The 21,654-nt window shown below is 35.9% G+C and overlaps 1 protein-coding gene across 2 annotated transcripts in view; it reads right to left on the reverse strand.

Moving 5' to 3' along the window:
- The window catches only part of PDE4D (phosphodiesterase 4D), a 564,892-nt gene that overhangs the window by 376,087 nt on the left and 167,151 nt on the right, over positions 1 to 21,654 (reverse strand). The window contains exon 1 of one of the 2 annotated variants that reach the window (XM_068422800.1): positions 10,174 to 10,442. The exons of the other annotated variant lie outside the window; for it this stretch is intronic. Coding sequence (XP_068278901.1) covers positions 10,174 to 10,442 — 269 coding nt within the window. Of the gene's footprint in view, positions 1 to 10,173; positions 10,443 to 21,654 lie in introns of those variants that run through there. 2 annotated transcript variants of the gene reach the window in all.

Raw genomic sequence — 21,654 nt, forward strand, 5'->3', positions numbered from 1 at the left:
AACATGTGTTTCAATAATGTTTCTCCCGGCAAGCTATTGTTGATGAAAGGCCAAAAGCTTGGTATTGTCACAGCTGCTTCTATACTAGTGCCACCAGATATCATAAACTGTTGTGCGACTACAGCGGCAACAACTCCTTCTTTGATACACATATCTCATACAGTCACCGCAGACATATATAGTCCACCCACAAGAGAACCACATAGAAGTCTCCAGACTGTGACAATCACAGTAAATGAGAAATATTTAAGTACACAATTGTTCTTAAAGAATTGTTTTGTATCTGGACTATCTAACTTAGCTCTCTCTTACATACGTTTCATTTCTTGGAAACAAGTGATACAAACTTAGAGAAACACTGTCGTTTTCAAGTTTCAAATACTTCTTCTGCAGTAAATTATTTTTTATGTGTGGGATAGAGCTCATTGTGCTGTCAGTTCTTAGGCCTTTTCAAGAATATTTTTTGTGATCTTGCTCGATTTCCACATTTAATTATGTGGTCTAATCTATTTCCCATGACACCATGCACTTACACAAGTCATTATTTTTCTTTCTGATTATGTAACGTGTTACATGATATGATTGTAATTAACACCTTTGGAGAATTCAATCTCGGTCATGTGAATGTGCATAATAATGAATAGGTCCAAAAGGTAGATGATATTTTAAAGTAACTTAGATTTCATTGCTTATGACTGTGCTTATGAAAGTACAGCAGATTATAGAGGTTCTTACAGCTGCACAGCAAGATTGGAAATACAATAGCTAGCTTTTCTGTTTTATCATTCAGTGAACATTCCCACCCTGAAAAGAAAACAACATATGTTATCTGTGATTGTATATGTCTTCTATAACGCAAAATTATATTTATGTTAATGGTCAAATCAATCAATTAGTTCAATACAACTCAAAAATTGTTATAATATTAAAATGCACATCAGAAATAACTACTTTTCCTTCAACTTATTTAATATGGAAATATATATTGTTCAGATAAAGCTGGAAAAATCACACAATTTATAAAATCTATTCTGGCTAAAACTTATTTGCTGTTATGCTCTATTTTTGGGGGGGAAATGAATATAGAGACAGATATTCTTAAAAAACCTTGTGGAGATTCCTTCTCTAGTGTGCTCCTACTGCTTGTTCTGGAAATTATTTTTCGGGCTCAGCAGATGCAGATTTATCACAGAAGCCAAATAAAGCATACACCACAAAAAAAACACACATATGCGCAAACCCCACAGTTTACATGTTCAATTAATTCATCCACAATGATTTTTTTAAATTATCAAGGTAATGCTATCAAGATATAATCCCAAAGACAAATTCATGCATTAAAGAACACTATGAAAGTTCCTGGATATTCCAGCTAAAGTTAGTCTGGCCCATAAAGCTAATGTATTTAATTGTACATCATTCTCACACATTATTACACCTTAAAGTATTCCAAGATTACTTGAACAACCTGTTGTCCATAAAAGTCTGTGACTGCTAGTCTACAATATTCAACCTCACTGTCGGGAGCATACCTGTGGAGCACTTGTCACAATGAGATTCTAACTGATTAGTTCTATCTGTTATAATAAGAATATTTAATAAGTACTGATAAATTTGGTACACTGAAGAACACAGAAGAGATATGATCACTCACTGATCTAGGAGGAAAACAGGTTACAATTAAAGCATTATGACATGAACACAAGTGTTTCTTTATAAAATAATAAATGAAACAGAGTATATCCTTCTTGTCTTACATTTCACCCTGTGCATGCACAAACTTTTACTTTTTTTTAATCTACTAATTCTGTACATGTTCTTTTTTTTAAAGAACTGAATGCAGAGGCTTAGTAAGAGTAAGCTGTTGAAAATAACAGATAGAAGATCCTGAATATTTACTAAGAGGGGAATATACAGCTACCAGAAAACAAGGTCTGTGCTAACATGGTTTTAGATGTGTAGTGTGACGCCATGTTTCATGAAGGAGAAAAAGAAAGGAGTGCTTGCTGAATTTTGAGGGTTTAGAAAATGGAAAGTCAAGGCACTAAAAATTTATTAAATGTACTAATCTACATAGTATAAAGCAGTAGAGGTTTGACAAGATTATTCCCTAAAACTTTGCAGTGAGGGGAGATGCCAATATTACCAATATTATCTAGTGACCAAGATCAAACATTAGTTGGTCATGAGTGAAAGGACAGGTCTGGCAGTGCATCCCATCACAATAGAGTGACCACACTCTACTGCAGACACAGTTTAAGCACCAGCAACTTGTCCCAGTTAGAGATCAGTTCTAAGACTGGCCATTTTCCCTAGATCAGGTTAGAAGTAAGCTTTCAGCTAGCAAACGTTTCACTGCACTTCTATATAATCAGAAGTCTGACAATACCCCGCCCTTTGACAGATTAAAACTTGCTGGTTCCAGTCAACGGTTGCTCCTCATGGGACTGGCACCGTGACAGACAGAGATGCTGAGACCCCTCTCCCACTCTTTCTCACTTAATGTTAACTTATCTGTTGTTGGAATGGACTCTTGAAAGTTTCAAGCTCAGCATTCTCCTAGACCACCAGTGGAAAAATCATGCTTTATACTAGATGAAACAGAAGTAAAAAAAACCCAAAAGTCTATGAGATAAAGAAACATCAAAAGAGAAAAAAAAAATTGAGTAATACCTACATATCCCAAAGAAGATGAAGCTCTTCAAGAACGTATGAAAGGAAAATCCAGCTAGTTGCTAGACTGTGCTAAAGAAATTCTAAGAATATCTATTCCCATAAGAAATATATCTATTAAGATATATGTATTACTATGAGAAGAAACTTCTGAAGCTTTTCTAACACATTTGAAACTTTGAGGTTATGTATATGCAACTATACAATACCTATGAAATCCTTAATTTAAGGCCATGGTAGTGTGTAGTCTTGAAATTCAAAACAGAGAAAATGCTACCATGTGATACCAATTTCCGCTTTCATAAAACGTGGAAAACATGTCAAACTGCAGGAGAAATAGACAGGACTGCACAAACCACAAATAAAATAGTACTATACACATGCAAAATGAAAGTGAAGATAGCAAGTTTGCAACATGCAATCAGAGTGATCCAACAAGAATCAATGTGGAAGACTACTTGAGTCTAACAGGCTTCCCAAGATGTTACACTGTAAGCCAATAAAGACATTCTACAAAAACTACTGGAAATTTTTGCAAATTCTTAAAAAAAACCTTAAGGAAATCAGAGAATTTATCATGCTGGAAGTGATTAAAACCTTTGCAGTCACACATAATAACTTGCAATACAATTATAGTTTAATAATAAAAAATTGTGGATGCAAAAGCACTCTTGCAAAGCAGCTCTCTGCTTTTGAGGTAACAACTGAACAAAAGTAGGACTATAGGAACTCAATTCCACTTCTGCTAAATTATTTAGCATTTCTCCTAAATTCTGTCCAGCACAGAACACACCATTAAAGACAATGGATCAGACAATAGCATGGCCTAGGCAAAGTACTTCAGCTATTAAAACTTAGAAAGAAATATCAGATCTACAAGGGAAGGATGTCATCCACAAGAGAGAAAGGCTCAATGAAAATGCTTAAGATATATTTTCTTTTGGAAGAAAAGGAGAGATGCAACAGTTGCTGCTATAAAAGACAACTCTTGTACTAGCAAATCTAGCAAGACAAATTTATTGTTTTTTCTCTTTCACATTGTTCTTCCTTACTCAGTTATTTGTCACTGTACAATAAAGACTTAGCATTTAGTTTTTGATTGTTCATTGATCTTTCTGAAGTGGTTTTGGGTTTACTTTCTAATACCAGGTGGTCTGCTCTAACATGACTCTCATTTAGGAAAATGCATCTTTGCCTCTTCCTTTTTTATGGGGAGGTGAATTTCGTCCTCATCTGTCTCTCCTCAGGTTTGAGCCATGGAGAAACAGTTTTATTTATCTCTGGTAGATTAACTTGTCAGTAGTAAACACCATTGTGCAGCATCCTCAGCTTATTGCAAGCCACTCTGTAGATACTAGACAGCATCATGTTCCCCTAGCTAATTCCTTGCCTCTGCTTCACTAACCCATGCAGATGCATGCACAGATCCCATCAAATACACATGCTGTCTTTGCAAGCATGTTGCCTGTTTGTATACAAGCTTGCCTCTCTTTATGTAGCGTAATTTCAAGAAAAGAATGGATATGTGGATTGGGTTATTTTACGTATTTGTAGTATGGCTCTGTGACAATATGGTGAAATAAATTATTTCCTAGGAATGATTTATGCATCTGTTATGAATATCTTTACATTATCTGTGGTAAGGATCACATATTATTCCAGAAAAGGAGTAAGGTAACCCATTCTAAAAAGTCTGAAAACCAGTGGAAGAGATTCCTCTCTAAGATGCTAGTTGTTACCTTGACTAAAACCTTATGTAATATTTGGCCAGTTGATCTACAAAGTGTGAATAAAACTTAGGTGAGAAAAAGCAAGGAAGTAATAGAAGAAACACAGTTGTTTTCTTAATTGAACGGAAACAAATAAGATCACATATGCAAATGTGCAACTTATCTTCATCTTACTCAAATAATCTTCTCAAACTTTACATTTTACTTTAATAGTTCCAAAAGGATGTTATTGTTAATTAAATTTTATTGCATCTGTAAGCTGATTAAACACTGTCTTTAATCTCATGGGTACATGCATCTAATTAAATTGTGAAAATATGCTGCAATCTGGCTTCTCTTTGAAATATTCTTCCATAACACTCAAATTTTTTCCATACAAGTTTGAACTACTCTGCACAACTCTCTAGAACATTTCAGCTGTTAGTATACGTACACAGGGTATAGAGACTACAAATCCCATCCTTCCCTAGTGTTCTTAGCATAGTTATCATCCTACTCTGCTTTGATGGATCCTCCTTTTGAAATTCTTCTCATACACCAACTTGTAATTACTTTAGTTCCCTGAAAAGCACTGAGTAGTGAAGGAGAGGAAAACATAGACAAGCATTAAAAATCTTTGAAGAAAATATATCTTGAAAATGGGAAGAAAATTGTAGTGAGAAAAGGTCTATAGTTTGAGTTTGGTATAGCTTCAGTATACTTTAGTAGTTTCAGCGTAAATACACTGAACCAGGCAGTATAGAACCACATCAAGTTAAATAGGCTGCTCTTCTGCAATCTACCTATAACTAACGCTTGAGGTTTTGTTGTTTTTTGCAATTAGTGCTAAAAGTGCATGAAAAGATATTGTGCAATAAAAATAAAGACCTGAGTTTATCAGTACCCTTATGTCAGTTACATTCCTGAAACTTAAAAATGGCACACCTTACCCATATCTATCTAAACTATTTCTAAGGCATCTATCGTTTTCGTATCTGAATGCCAAAGTCAATGTAAAACTATTTACTATGGGTGGGGACAAAGGCTGGCTGAATTCACATGAAAGTACTCTATATAACTGAGCACTTACTTGTATTCTTACAGTCAATGATCATATTACATGGTTAGGTTTCGGGGGTGCACGTTTTAAAATAAAAGTCTAAAGAGCAAAACCATAAAAACCCCGAACATCAGAAAGTACTAAATAAACCCCAGAAGAGCTGGAGAGGGGACAGATATCAAAGGGGAAGACTGATAATGGACTCATGAATAACAAATCCACTTTACATAATTAAAAAAATGTCATATATCACTACTTGCTGTATCGGAATACACACAAATAAATCACAAAGGCAGCAAACATTCTGTCCAAAGTTATATACAACAAAGAAAAAACGACTGTTTGAACATTTTGTGTTCACTGAGAAGTACTAAAGCAGCAAATAACAAAGGCCAAAGAAATCAAGCACATGCATGCCATGACTTCATACTTCCAATTAAATAGATACAATTTAGTTGCTATGTTGCTCTGAGCTTACTATCCTGCTCCAAATATTTGTGCTTATTGCTCCTACTCCCTTTCCTACAAAAAGGAATTTTTCATGGAAAACAAAGGAAAATTGACTTCCCACATGAGTTACTAAAGCTGTATGATTTAAAGTATCTAAACAACCTTCCACAGACCCTTGGACATGTCTCACACACACTGGCTGTTCTCACAGCTGAGGAACCAACAGTCTCCTTCCCTCTAACTGGAGGACCTCTCTTCTCACAAATCCCAGCACATACGATCCCCCTCTAATGATCTCTCCCGTCAGCCTGCACTGGGGTAATAGGCAGCTTAGAAAAAGCATATGAAGAGCCAACCAAGGCAACACAGAAACTGAATTTGTCAGGCATTTATCAGAGGACTTAATTTATCTTGCCTGTGTCCGGTTGTAATACATGCTACCTTGTCATTGTATTTACCACATCTTAAAGCATTATGATTACTTTTACAGTAAGACAACATAATGGAGATTTCTGAGGAACTTGAATTGGTTTTGGCTGGAGTATATTTGAATTCCTGGCCACGAAGCTTTGAAACACCTGTTTCTTTTCGGTTGCTATGGTTGTTTCCTATAGATCATAGACTGACATTGTTTATAGACTGAGAGTGATCCAGGCTAAAAGTTCAAGATGACTTAAGTAGTTTTAATTTCACAGCAAGACTACCTGTCACACTCTCTGAAGATGTAAGTTATTAAGAAATTTCTCTGACAAAAATGAAGACTCCATACATCTCTACTACTTAAACCCTTCTATTTCAACTCACTCTTAAAGTTGTATTTTTTTCCTCTCTAGAATACTAAAATTAGTAGTTTATCTTCCAAGTGTTAGAATGAATTTAGAGTTACAGCTGGGAAGGATAAGGAAGAAAAGGAAGGAGAGAAGGACTCATAAAATGTCTGAGGTTAAAGTCTAGTGATGAACTCTGAGTTGAAAGAAATATTGGCAAACTTTGCATTACACTCTTGTAAGCAAAATCAAGTTATATAACCACATTTCTGAACATAGCGCATGGAAACCACCTATTAAAAACAAATTTAAAAAATAACCCATTAAGTCGTGCCTTCCTGAACTCAACTGGCACAGAAAGAACAGATTTAAATAACCTGTTCCATCAGTTTCTTAAGCACTCCTTAGTAAATGGTCCAGTTTGTGTACAATTTTCATGACAATTTTTAGGCAAGATGTGGTTTTCAGAAGACACAATGGTCCAGCTTTTCTAGAAAGAAGAACCATGAAGCTTCTTAAAGAGGTCTTAAAGGCTTGCATACTACATCATCTTTTTTAATCACAAGTAGTTAACATGCCTTTTACATAATATACCATGTCCCCACTGTGTAAATGGACATGTATGTGAACATTGCATCCTATGACTGTATACCTTATCACATAACAAAAAAAATGAAGGCATTTTGACAGTTCACAAAGCCATTTATGCAGTCCTTACAAGACTGAATATTCCTGCCATACGACTAAAAGTGATAACTCAATTATTTTTGCAAAAGGATAATAGTTATATGATAAAGAAAATGCATTTTGGGGTCAACAGTTCTACATCCCACACCATTACAGGGGGAGAGCTATGGGCCTTATGAAAGAAAGGAGGACAAACTGTGTTGCCAGAATATTTCAGCAATCTGCCACCCACTTTTTGACTGCATCTGAAAGCTGTTTTAGAGCCTGGAATCATGGAGTTAGGTACAATCTAAGTGGGTTGTTCTGTTGCACTGGATCTGTGGTGGCTGTATTTGGCAACACTGCAACACACTGCAATATCTTTAGTGTAATACATTTATTTCTTATGCTACCATATACATAAACTTTTAATCATGAGAGAAACATAAGAAAATACTAAATTCATAAAAAAGTGGTATTTTGCAAAGTCAGAATGGCTTTCCAACTTATTGGTGGCTTGAATAAGATGTTATTAAAATTTTCAATGCCTGTGTGAATGTTGGACTAAACAAGAAAGACGTATACACAAATTCAATGACTACTCTTAAAGTACAAACCAGATTAAATTAGAAATACAAGAAAACTAGAGCACTTGTAGGGAAGGTGATAACTATGGTGGAACAAACTATATGCACTAAAACCAGAATGGATCCTCCATAGTACAACATTTTGGAGTAAGCTTTCAACTACTCCATTTTCAAAAATCACTTTTTTTAATATGAGCTGCCTAAAATGGATTATATGGATATGGAACTAAAACCACTATACTGCCTATGTAGCCAAAGCATCTAGAAACCACGTCTATCACACAGCATCTCAGTTTTCTAAATACACAACCAAGTGAAGACGTATCAGTAGCTACAGACTTGATGGGATTTGGCAATAAATAAATTTTATATTTGCACAGTAGTGCTTCTGCTTCCCTTCATACACTTCTAAGTCTGATCACATATATTATTACTGAAGATTAGTGGTTTCTTCTTCTCCATCTTCAGTTCTGAAATACTATTCTTTGCAGGTTCTCAGGTAGTTTATTGTAACTCTCTGCTTGACTTTCTACTTCTCTACTTGCTGAAAAAAAAGGGCTCTTAATATGAACCAGTCTTACAAATCATTTAGAAATAACTATGAATTGTTCCACATCAGTATTTCAGTATTTGGAAAAAAACCAAGCATTTCCTACACTCCATGTCATACTGAAAAAGGGACTTCACCCAAACTCAAAACTTCTGAAGCTCACTAGAGGAAGAGCGTTTAAACAAAATCTCACTTTTTAAAACTATGCCTGCCTTTGCCCTTTCATGTTGCCCAAACCTGTTTGTTCACTTCATATCTGTCCCTTTTAATACCTTTCCTTTCTCTTGTCTTCTTAAACTGTCTACAATAACTGTCATAACACATACATAATCACACATGATAATTTCCCTCCGTAAACTTTCACAATTTCTTATTTATTTTCATCTTACAATGTAAAACAGCTCTGCCTGAATTATTTTTTTTATCCTGCATGTTCTTATGTATAGACAGTTTTATAAATTATTTGATGCAGACCAGCAGTTAGAGATCCTTAATGTTCTTGGGATTTATGCATAACTGTTAAAGGAGCATGAAATATCCTAGTTTCATTCAGTTTTCTCTGTTACATATGCAGTTTCTGACCAGGTACAGGGGTTTCAAAACAAATATTCTTTAAGTATAAAGGCATACTTGTTTTTCCTCATCCTTTTCAAGGGTAAAGAGGAGTGTTTTAGCTACACAAATACATACATAGTAAAGATTTAAGAACACGTGTATACAATGTGCAATGCACATACCAGCCAAATAGCTATGGTGTAAATTTAATTTCAGACAAATGAAGATAAACTTGAATAGCATATCCATTGGCTGCTTAGAATGCATGACTGACTTACTTTCTTTACCCTCCTTTCTTTATATTACGTTTTTATTTGAGAAAGAACAGAGGCAAAAATCTCACAAGAAAAAACAGACATCAAGATCTCGAGACCATCAAAGCAAATCAGAATGTGTTATTGAGTTACAATAATCTCATATGTAACGTTTGAAAAAAGAATAAATTAAGTAATGAAATTATGTTGTTGTTTTACAGAACACGGATGCAACAAAATGGATGTCTTTTATAGGTTTGATCACAAACACGTCTAAGAAATGATCGAGCTACAAAAAAGTAGTACTAGTAAATCATTTAACAAGAGGTTTGCTTTCTGTCTTTCCTCTGTTTATTCTAGCAACTGCTTTAATAAAAATCACTGTTTCATGTAAAATATCTATTCCCACCATTCTTTTCTATCATGTCATTCTTAATTTCAGTGCTGTTAAAAGATAAACAAACCTATGCTATGCTACTTAGAGGTGGAGTGGTCGTAAATCGCCAATAAATAAATAAATTTTAAAAATATATTTAAAAGATACATTAAAGAAAAAAATTGCCTGCTCACTCTGGCCTGAACAGCACAGAATCAGATAAATACTTTTCCTTCTTAAGACTCCAGTTTTTATTTCTGGGGGGGGGAAGAAAGGAATCATTACCTAAGAAATCAGAGGAAATAAAGTAGCTTTTGTGCAAGCAAACATATATTTTCTTACTTTATATAAATTACTGTTTTAAACTTCAGGTCTGAAATTAACTTGAGTCACAAATTAGAACTGTCTCTTTCAACCAGAGAGATTCATGCAAAGATCAAACCAACAAATATAAGCACTGACATAAAGGAGATAAATGCTCTATGAAAAAAAGTTAATCTGACATTTCATGACAACCAGTGCTTACCAGGTATGTGCCACAGTGAAACGCCGCTGTTTTGGTATGTTGCTATTTAAAAGCATCCTGCGCAAAAGCCTTGGAGAGTTTCGAGGAGAAATAACTGGAGACAGACGGGGAGAAACAGATGAAGATTTCCTAGATGTCCTGGACTTTTCATGTTGCAACAGGTTTTCCCTCAGGGTCTTCACAAGATCTTCATTTAACCATGGATTTTGACAATGTGTATTATCCACTTCAGGAACAGCCAAAATGTCTGGACTTATCTGCTGAGCCATGTTTCCCAAGTAAGTTTGTTATTAAGGTTTAATACAATCAAATATTGGCTTAACCACTTGAAATATTTCCTTTCTAAATCAGCTCTCAAGAACTGTGCAGAGCTCTAACTCCAGTTCAGCCTATTCTGTTTTCAACATGGTGTCGCCTGCCCTCAGCCTCTCTCTATAGATAATGATCTACAAAGGAAAAAGCAAGCTAACTCCTCCACAGAAACCTATTAAACATTACCACTCCTCTCACAGCCCTGCTGCCAAAGATCACTTATTAGCTATCATAGCAAGTGAGCACGGGAGGAGGAAGCTGCTTTAGCACAGCCTTTGTTGGAGCTGTAAAGCTGCCTGTTAAACTACTGGAACTAATGTGCTGCAGCTGCTTGAGTGACTTCTGGTATGTACATAAGAAGTGCTGGAGGAGGGCTTAAACATCAGATGCGTGCTCAATTTATTTGGTTATTCTTTCCGTTTGCTTATTCCTGAACCTTCAGGGAGGCTGAAAGGAAGGGGGACTGCTGCATAACCTCTTCTGGTTTTTACAGGATCTACAGTATTTATCTTTGTAGTCCCCATTTACAAGTCAAGATTACAAAGTTTTACCTCTTAAGCTAACTATCAAGTGCTACAATTAAGTAATGTAAAAGGGTTTAGGCTCTGCCTTCTCCCCACCCTCGCAACTTCCAAGTCAGCTCATCACAACCAGTTTTCAAGTGCATTTAGGAAAGGCTAATACTCGCTACCTTACCAATTGCAGAAAAACAAAACATTTAAGATCTGCACACAAACTGAAATCAGACTATTACAACTACTGGTGTCTGTTTAACAAGATGTTCTTAATTCAGTATGTCATCATATCATGACAACTACTTGAACTAAGGAAGTGCCTTTTTTCTATTCACAGCTGGTGAGGAAATAAACCATCAAAAGAAAATAAAAAAGAACTTCCAAAATGTAAAAAGGCAAAAGTACTTGCATTTATTTAGTCAACACATACTGCTATTAAATTTCAGTTTTCATGGCATTATGCAAACAAGATATTGGTGCAGTTTTCTGATCCAACAAAACCTTTGTCAATCAGTCCTGAGATTTATTTTTTCATTTTTAATTTAAATAACTGAGGTGAGTTATTCTGAAAGACAAGATTTTGATAAATGTTCAATATTTTTCATAACAGATAGCAGACAAAGACCTGTAATAACTGGTGGTAGGCTATTTGCTTAAGCTTGGTACATTCATTTTTACAGCAACAACAACAACAATCTTTTCAATTATAATCATACTTCCTGTTCATCCTACAGGAACAAACCATCACCATTTTGTGAAGGACTTCTTTTTAATGTCAGAACATTGGTTATACATCATTTTCATTGGTGCAATATATTTTTCCTCTTTTACTTTGTCTTACAATCCAGCTTTCCTTTGTGAATAAGAATTTTCTTTTGAAGCCCACACAGTGTCCAGGCTTTCAATGGGGTGAAGGGTGTTTGATCATAATTACATGACGAGGTGTGAAAGGCAAATCCTATTTTCTGTCTTATGGCAAAATCAGAAATCCTGCAGAAGAAGCCTGTCACAGTGGAGAGGAATCACCTTTGTACTTAGCACCGAAGCCACAATTCCAGATGAAGATTATAAAGAGAACATTGTGATGCTGACAGAAGTAGAGCAGAACAGCAACTGAAAGGTCAAATTACTTACATTAAGAATGACATTGTCGTCAGGTGTCAGCCCCATTATATAGACAAGTTTAACTGTACTGAGTCATATGTGAAATTTGATAACAATGTATTTACAAATTTAACTCATTATTGAACAGCACCACAGAATGCAGAAATCACTTGTGCATTATGTTTATGTGTATTTTTCTAAAATTTTATAGATTTAATCACTATGTACCAAATGCAGAATAAAGCCCAGATATTATTAAAACCACAAAACCAAAATTTTAAACTATGTTCTATTAAGAACAAAATTTAAACTGGAAATGAAATGTTAATCCACAGACAGAAAAAATTGGATTAAATCATAGCTAACACAGTAACTGCTTCCACTCCTTTTCCACTGGAAGACTAGTACACACAGCACTGATCCTCAACAAGCAGACAACATAAAAGCAATATATATTCAGATGTTTGTTTTATATCTATGAGGCAGTGGGATCGAGTACACCCTCAGCAAATTTGCAGATGACACCAAGCTGAGTGGTGTGGTTGACACGCATGAGGGATTGGATGCCAACCAGAGGGACCTGGACAAGCTCAAGAAGTGGGCCGATGTGAACCTCAGGAGGCGGTTTAACATGGCCAAGTGCAAGGTCCTGCACATGGGTTGGGGCAACCCCCAGTATCAATACAGGCTGGAGGATGAAGGAATTGAGAGCAGCCCTGAGGAGAAGGACTTGGGTGTACTGGTAGATGAAAAGCTGGACATGAGCCGGCAATGTGTGCTCGCAGCCCAGAAAACCAACTGTGTCCTGGGCTGCATCAAAAGAAGCATGGACAGCAGGTCAAGGGAGGTGACTCTCCCCCTCTGCTCTGTTGACACCCCACCTGCAGTACTGCATCCATCTCTGGAGTCCTCAGTACAGGAAAGACAGGGACCTGTGGAAGCAGGTCCAGAGGAGGGCCACAAAGATGATCAGAGTGATGGAGCACCTCTCCTATGAGGAAAGGCTGAAAGATTTGGGGCTGTTCAGCCTGGAGAAGAGAAGGCTCCAGAGAGACCTTATTGTGGCCTTTCCATACTTAAAGGGGGCTTATAAGAAAGATTGAGACAGACTTTTTAGTAGGGCCTGTAGTGATAGGGCAGTGTGTAATGACTTTAAACTAAAAGAGGGTAGATTAGAAAGGGTAGATATAAGGAAGGTAAAAGTGGGTAGATATAAGGAAGAAATTTTTTTACGGTGAGGGTGGTGAAACACTAGAACAGGTTGCCCAGAGAGGCGGTAGATGCCCCATCCCTGGAAACATCCAAGGTCAGGCTGGACAGGGCTCTGAGTAACCTGATCTAGTTGAAGATGTCCCTGCTCATTGCAGGGAAGGTTGGACTACGTGACCTCTAAAGGTCCGTTCCAACCCAAACTATTCTATTTTTGACATCACCTCTCTATTAGTCTATTATTCTTTCTTATTTACTAAAAACCACTAGCAATTCTATATGAGTCCAGTCATTTTTTTCAAACAATGCCATCTGTATAATCAGAACTATGTTCTTTTATGCTATGAAATACTGCCATCTGATGTCTATTCCAAAGCATGGTCTTCAGATAGCTGCAGTGGCTTCATAAAACTAGACAAATTGATCCGTTGGAGATCAATGAGTCAATGACATCAATAAGACTATTAACATTTAATACAGCGGGCCCAGGATCATGCCTTAAGTGGCACTACCTTGCAAAGATTATTACAGAAGAGTAAAGTATTAGTCCACAGAACAGCAGTTTTTACATTTGTTCTTAGAAATATTAGAACTAAGTCAACAAGGATCATTAGCCTGACACCCTACATTACAGGTATTGAATGGGTTTGCCACATATTCAAAGAGGTAATATGTAATGTGTATAGAACAGCAGCATAAGGCCTTTTAACAGGAAAAGTGAACTCAGTCATTATAAAGTAGCACCATTTGCATGAATAGCTAACTAAAATGCTTTTCCTTACTTGATTAACAGGTCACATTTGTGAATATAGATGTTCCATTCCCCCAGATACCTTATTTTGACATATGCCTGCCTCTTCTTTCTCAAAAAAAAAAAAAAGAAAAAAAAGTCTGGGAGTACTAAATGAGATCTGCACACACGCAGAACCACAGATCAGTAATTTTAATTACTATAAACAGTCTCACAATATAAATGATCTAAGAATCTTTTGAGCTAATCCATGCAGTGCCTACCACATATATGTACTATGAAAACTCTCAGGCATGCTCATGAAGATAAATGAAAGCCTTTGAACTGATTTTGTTATAGACTAGAAACATGAACAGTCTTCACTGTAACAAAAAGCAGAAGTCTAACTTCCAGCAATATTGAACAACTATGTGAGTTAGACAAAATTATTATCTTACAGTCAGGACTGAGGAGAAGACAAGGCAGAAAAAGGGCAGTAGCATACGGTAACCTACCCAGGTGCTAGAATAAAGCCTTGAAAGAAAACTATTCCATAAGGAAAAATTATCATTTCCAGTTCCCCTGGCTACACATTAAAAAAAGACAGTGAAGTATACTTATTTTTTTTTTATAAAGATTCTGAGTAATTAAGAAACAGCCATACTTGACTGTGTTTTAATAAAGACATATCTAGTTGTCCTGCAAAGATCACTACAATTATTATGAAAACTAGAAAATATTGTCAGCTACTCCTTTGAAAAACTTCTTCAGGTAAAAAACACAGTATGTGTTTTTCACACACATTAAGAAAGGAAAGCAGAGGGTACAGTTCCAAAAATTGATGTAGGGTTTTTAATCAAGACTACAAAAAAAGTATTTAAAAATGTTTTTTATAGATGAGTTAATTTTCTGTGCTCTTCCCTAGTCGTACTAGTGAAATGAGTGAAAGTGGTCTGTGAAATTCCACCAAATAAGATATTTACTGCTTCTTTCAAAATAAGAACATTTGAGAGCTGATACATATCACATTTCCAAAAAGTAATACCGATAGTCCTTTAACCATGTCCATGTTGTATGTCCTAAGTGCATTTGATTCACTTTCTGAGAAAATTTTCTAATTTAATAGACTCACACTTAAATCTAATTTTGCAGGTTTTGCTTAGTCACAGGTGTATAGGTAAAAGTTATATCAAGATCAGATTTAATTCTTCCTGCTCTACATTTAACTAAATCATGATAAGGCTCAGGACAAGAGCAGAGAACTAGAATCTCCTTATAATAGAAATTCAGTGTTACAAAAATCTAGAAGTGCCAGTAGCTTCTGTCCTCTTCCAGGGACCACTTAAAGATACTAACAAATGAAATTCAATACATTCAATTCTTGTACTTTTCATAAACTTTCCTATGAAATACGTTCCTTATGACAAATGTACTTAAATATTACAGGCTTAAAGTGCTCATGTTTCTGTTAATCATGAAGACTAGACAGAGCTACAGCATACAGAAGAGAATAAGCTAATAGGTTCTGTAGGTAATACAGTGCAAGATTAAATATGTATTTGATCTCACATAAAAGAGACTAAACAAGGATTAAAAGTAATTTCTGTGTTACAACTATTTTGAACACAGAGTATGATACAATTAATATTATAACTACTAATCAACATATAAAATATATTATGCGATTGTGGCTATTTTAAATTACCTTTAACAGAATTTCCTTATTAGAGCATAACTGCAGTCACTCACAAGGAGCAAAAGAACTCTTCCACATAGAATATGAAGAGGAAAAGTTATTAAAATATCTTACTTGGGACCAAGAAGATAATTCCAGGCACACAGGAATGCAAGCGAAAGAATAAGACAGTTGCTTCTTTGAAAGCAAGTAGATCAGTATCATGGGACCATAGAAGAATTCATGTTGGTAATGACCTCAGGTGATCAAGTCCACTTTCCTGCTCAGAGCAGGACCAGCTGTAAGGTCAGACCATGCTGAGGTACTAGAGCACCTGAGAATGGTGCAGAAGTGGAGAGGAAAGAAGACAAAGTCAGAGGTGGTTGTGAAGAATGGTTGATATACCATAGTTTAATTTCCTGAAGCAAATAACAGAATACTGAGGGTATGGTGTGACTGAGGAGAATTCTAATTCTAGATAAGACAGAAAATAAGAATCTTGGATGATTCTTATTTGGAAAGAGAGGTTAATGAATTAATTGAGGAGCATAGAAGTCAAGGAAGAAAATAAGGATAAAAGAAGAAATCAACAGGTGACAGGAAGTCTTAGTAAAATGTTATGTACCAGCAAAGTTCACAGTATCATTTTAATACCTGCTAATTGCCACATTCTCAAAAAGCTGATATGACATTTATGGATTTGCCAAGTGCAGGGTAGTGCTTATCAGACTGGTCTCCTAATAGTTACATACATGGCCTGCTGGGGATACAACAGGTACCATGGGGCTGCAATAGGTGACTAAAAACAGTACCAGTTGCACTTAGCATAGAAATGCCAGACATCCTCTGACAGATAAAACTCTCTAATAGACAAAGGTATAGAAAGCATGTGCACTTCTAAATATTCCAAGGCAATTGCAGGCTGCTGCGTTTACTCTGCATATATAAGTAAAAATTCAATAATATCCTAATAGAATAGCGGTACCTAAAACAGTATTAAAAGACCAAATTAGGTCAACTTTCCAAGTAATAGTCAGATAAATGTACACTTAGAAGTATATTTTCAGAAGGAGAACAGAATAAAGTAAGAACAGCTTGTTGTACACCCAAAGTTGGGTATGGTGTGCTTACCACCATCAACAAAACACCTGCTGTCACTTAAAATTTTGGAGCATTTCTATTCTTGAGGAGTTCCTAATGATAACTGTTTTCATAGTATCAGCTCAGATTCACCTTGCAATTCAATAAAGTGTGTTGTATTCAGTCAGTGATTTCTTTTATTATGTTTTTTTGAGTGTTTGGAAATATCGTCATGATTCTACAAAAATAAAGTGTTGTTCAGTTGCTGATTCCCCTGAATGAGCTTCTGGATTTTTGTTCTTTTTTTCTGTGCATGGCAGAAACAACAGAGATAAAAGAACACTGGGTATATGATAAAAGAAAACAAGTAGCTACAACAGCTACACATTACAATATGGCCAGGGTCCATTCTAAGAAAAAAAGAGGAGGATTTTGCAATCCATGCACAAAGACTTGAGCAGTATTTTATGCAAATGTCAGAGAAAACACTTAGCCTTGTACTTTCAATATAATTTGTTAAATGGAATACAGACCCATAAAAAAACTTCTAAAAAAGCTCCAGACTCTAACCAGAACAGTACAACGTGTTTCTGAAGAATGAATTGCAAACAGAGATTCTCTGAAATCTTTGCAAGATTCTACAGTTCTTTCTACAATTCATCCTGCTACAGAGAATGAATTAAGGATATTTTCAGAATACAGTTTGTTTATGGAATAAACTTCTATAAACTGAACGTTCTTGGGGGACATCCACTGTTGTCCCGTAAATAACACAGTAAATGTTATGTCAAAGACCTCCGACTTAAAAACACACATTGCCATACATGCACACAAGAAAATCAAACAAAAGAAGTGGGAGAAGTGGCCATCTCAAGAGTAGTCTACTAACCATTTTGTTATAAATTAAATCATTACATCTACAGTACATAGGACAGCCTAGAGATTTCCTTCTAACAATATTAGAAGTTCCTTAACTTAAAGAACAGGATTAAGAAAAACTGCTTCTATGATCAAGAGCTTCCATTAGAAAGGACTGCCAATGCAATCCTGTTTGACTACACAAAGAAAGCTATCAACATTTAAAAATAAAATGCCTTTACTATACCAACCCTTGGAAAAAAGGCCTCAGCCAGTGTGACGTGTTAGAATATCTAACAGATGCGTCATAAATATAAAAACAGCATTTCTTTAGAAAGATGATAGTCAGTGTGGCAAGAAGCTAGGTCTGCCAGGAAAAGATAGACAGATGTATCATTCCCCACACAAATGCATTAACATAGAAGTGAATGACTTCATATGACAAATAAGAATAAACAGACTAGCAATAACTGTAATTTATAAACAATTGTGTAAGAAAACATTTCCTGGGGTAAGATTAGAGGAAATGAATGTAACTTCTACACAGTTACTTCAAAGAACAGACAGAAGCATTAGGCAGCATTCCTGCAGCTGCAACGCACGAAGATATCTGTTAATTATTAGTTAATTGCAATTGAAGGACATGGCCCACAGGAGCAGAAAACAATTATAAGCATAAATTGCTTTGCAGAGCAGTCCTGAGGAGAGGAGAAAGGAGAGGACATGGCACAGAACATGGCACAGAACATGGCACAGAACATGGCACAGAACATGGCACAGAACAAGCCAAGCCAAACCAAGCCGAGCCCCACCTCCTCAGTCTGTATTTAATATGGATGTGGGCTTGATTTTGAAGTATAGCAGCTCGGCAAGTTGTAGTTGTAATCCTAGATTTCTTAGGGGTAGATCTGTGACAGATACTGTTGAAACTTCTGGAAAATGCATTAGCTTAATGATGAGAGCATAATTTTGCCTGTTGATGTCAGTGAACGCATGATGGCTTTGTAAAAATCTGAAGATTATAAAGTATCACAAGTACTTGGCAAAAAGCATATCAACATTCCAAATTCCCGAACTTCAGAGTTTATTTCTGAAGCTAGCAGGAGCTAGACCAAACGAGACTTAACCCAGGCCCTCCAAGCATGGTGGTTAAGCCAGAGCATAATGTACGAATAAACAAACACATTTCTGAGAGGTCAGATATATGCACAGGAAGTTTACTTAATAACGTATCTAGACCATCTGTTATATTTCAAGTAATCTGTTATTTTGACCATGCATTAAAAGCTGGGAGGAATTCAAAGAAGTATTTATAAAATCAAGAGAGGTCAGAAAATAAAAAAAATAAGTCTAAAAGTCTACAGTAAGGTTACATAACTAATTCATTGTCCAGAGAGGAGCTACTACTTGATGGAAAAAAATAAGAAAAAATAAAGAGAAATCATAGCTTCTGGGAAAGCATTAATACCACAGGATGCTTCAGAGTTTGGAGATTTTTGCTTAGACTGTTGAACTTATAAATGGTTCAGTTCAAGTTTGTTATTGTAAATTGTTTTTTAAAACTTTCATGTTACTAAAATTTTGAGTAGGTAACAAAAATATACCTTTTAAGAAACCCATTCATACAATTCACTTACAGTGACTTCCATATCTTTTTTATGGATGGTAAAGTGGTCACTTTATGTATTTGTAAGAACTGGAATTTAAACAACACAAAGGATTTGCTTCTACAATGTTATTAAGAATTGTCAGTGTGTATTCCCAGTCAGGTGATAAGGTTCTCTGAACAAGTTTGGGGGAAAAAAGTTCCTTCCCTCCATGGAAAAACTTGGGATTGCAATACTATGAACGTATCACACTTTTTCCTTTATGGAGTTCCCCAGAAAGTACGATTTTCAGAAATCTTTCTGGAATCAACAGTACGTGTTTGTGTATTTCCAATTCTATAGTGTGTCTCTCTTCATCTTAAGAAGTAGGACTTAAATGGTTTCAGGCAACCTTTTGTGGACGGAAATGGAAATTCAGTTCTACCCTGCAGAATTCTACCCTGCAGTCTTAAATATCATTGTTTTCTCTGAATGTACAGAAAAAACAACTTCAAAATTCCTTGCTACTTTTGGTTGCATATAGCTTATAAACTTTTTGTATAATAAGAGATGTGTTTTCATATAAGCAATTTTATTCATCCTAATATTTGCCCAAAGCTTTGGAACTTTTGCAAGGAAGAAACCAGGAACCAGAAACTAGAGCGCGATGCACAGTAGAAAAAGGTAATATGTAACTAATGCCGTAAAAGAAAATGATAAAAAAGTTAATCTTTGGGGGGGGCATCTAACTGGAGACATCCCAAATAATTTGTTGAAGTACATCCTATGGCATATATAATTACACAGGCATAAAAATATGATTAATTATGAAAGTGAAGTATGCAACAGCATTTAAATAAGAGGGTCATATATAGTCTATCAGGTAAAGAAAATTAATATATTTATGATAAAAAGCAAACATAATTAGCAGACCTTTAAGATCACCTTATAGACTGCCCAAAACTAATACTATAGAGAGGTTTTGTGTCTGAGCCTATGTCCACTGTCTTCAAATAGGGACAGGAACAACCTCTAGAAGCTGGACAACGAAATAGTAGAAGAAATCATGAGTCCTCTGTCACCCACTACAGGAAAAATCCTAAAACAGAAGCAGTTCTTACCTAATACAGAATTATACACATCTGTGCCACCACTTCATCACTGGTTTAAGGGACACTTCTGTTTTCAGAGAAGTTGATGTTTCAAATGTTCTTGTTGGATATAACTGTAAAGAAAATGTCCCCTTCTTTCATTTATAAAGCCGAGGGCAAGAAAAATTGTCAGATCTTTATAGAATATGTTAAGCATTTGTATTACATTAACACCCCTGGATTACTGACTGAAACCAAACCAAGCTAATATGACAAAAAATTATGTGAAACATTTGAGTTGCAGTTACAGAACCCAAAATTCTAAGCTGAATTTTGAACTATCCTTTCTGTGCTTAGATAGGAAACTCTGGTGTTAATGTTAATAAAGAACACATATAAGAGCTCATTAAAAATAACATTTACCAGCAAGTGGAAAAGGAACCAAGGACTCAGAGGGATTTCTTTATGCATGTGAATGTAAAACATGAAATCCATTAACTGAAAGAGATAATCCAAAGGCCAGGCCATGAAGCAGCTTAGTATTTTTTTAGTTTTATAACTCTGCTGTTTGTTGCTTGTTTTGACAATGTTTGTTTTTGTTATTAGATTTGAGATAATTAAATAATGTCCTAAGATTAACGTCAAGAATAAATATTGAGTCTATTTATACCTTGACTCTAAAATCAAAGGCAAAAACAAAAAATGAAAAAAGAGATAAATTCTTCCCGAGGTTATATTATTTTCATTGACTAAGTTAGTGCAGCATAATGAGAGATAATTTAATTATCTGTAGCAGGAAGATTTGCCTTTCCAAGTTTTATTATCCCTGTTGCTTGGAAAGAAAACATTTTACAAGTGGCAGGCACTTACAGCTCGCAGGGCCCTGGGCACAGTAAGGACCCCAGGTCCGCTCTCTGACAGAGCCCCACATACATGCGTAGAGATGCGCTGTGGCCATGTTGCGGTCAACTGCTGTCCCAGTTGGCTCCACTTCTGTTGTAGGTAACTTCGTCTCCAGCCCCATCTCCTGCTCCTCCTGCTTGGACTCCCTGGACCTGACTCCTTCCCTGACCTCATTTGGGGCCGCTGGCTTCTGTCCAGAAGCTTGGGTGCTGTGGGACTGCACCCTGCTGGCGGAATCCTCTGCTCCCAGAACATGTGAGCAGCCTTGCTCCCGCTGCTCCCTGATGCAGTCATATCACTAACTGTATCTAACTCAGTGAAATGTATTATTATAATGTATAGTCAAAAGGGAATATTCAAACAGTCTATCTTGACAGAACAGTCAGTCAAAAAGCAATGCATGAAAATACTACAAGTT

This window comes from Nyctibius grandis, chromosome Z (assembly GCF_013368605.1).
Source record: "Nyctibius grandis isolate bNycGra1 chromosome Z, bNycGra1.pri, whole genome shotgun sequence".
Classification (NCBI taxonomy): Eukaryota; Metazoa; Chordata; class Aves; order Nyctibiiformes; family Nyctibiidae; genus Nyctibius; species Nyctibius grandis.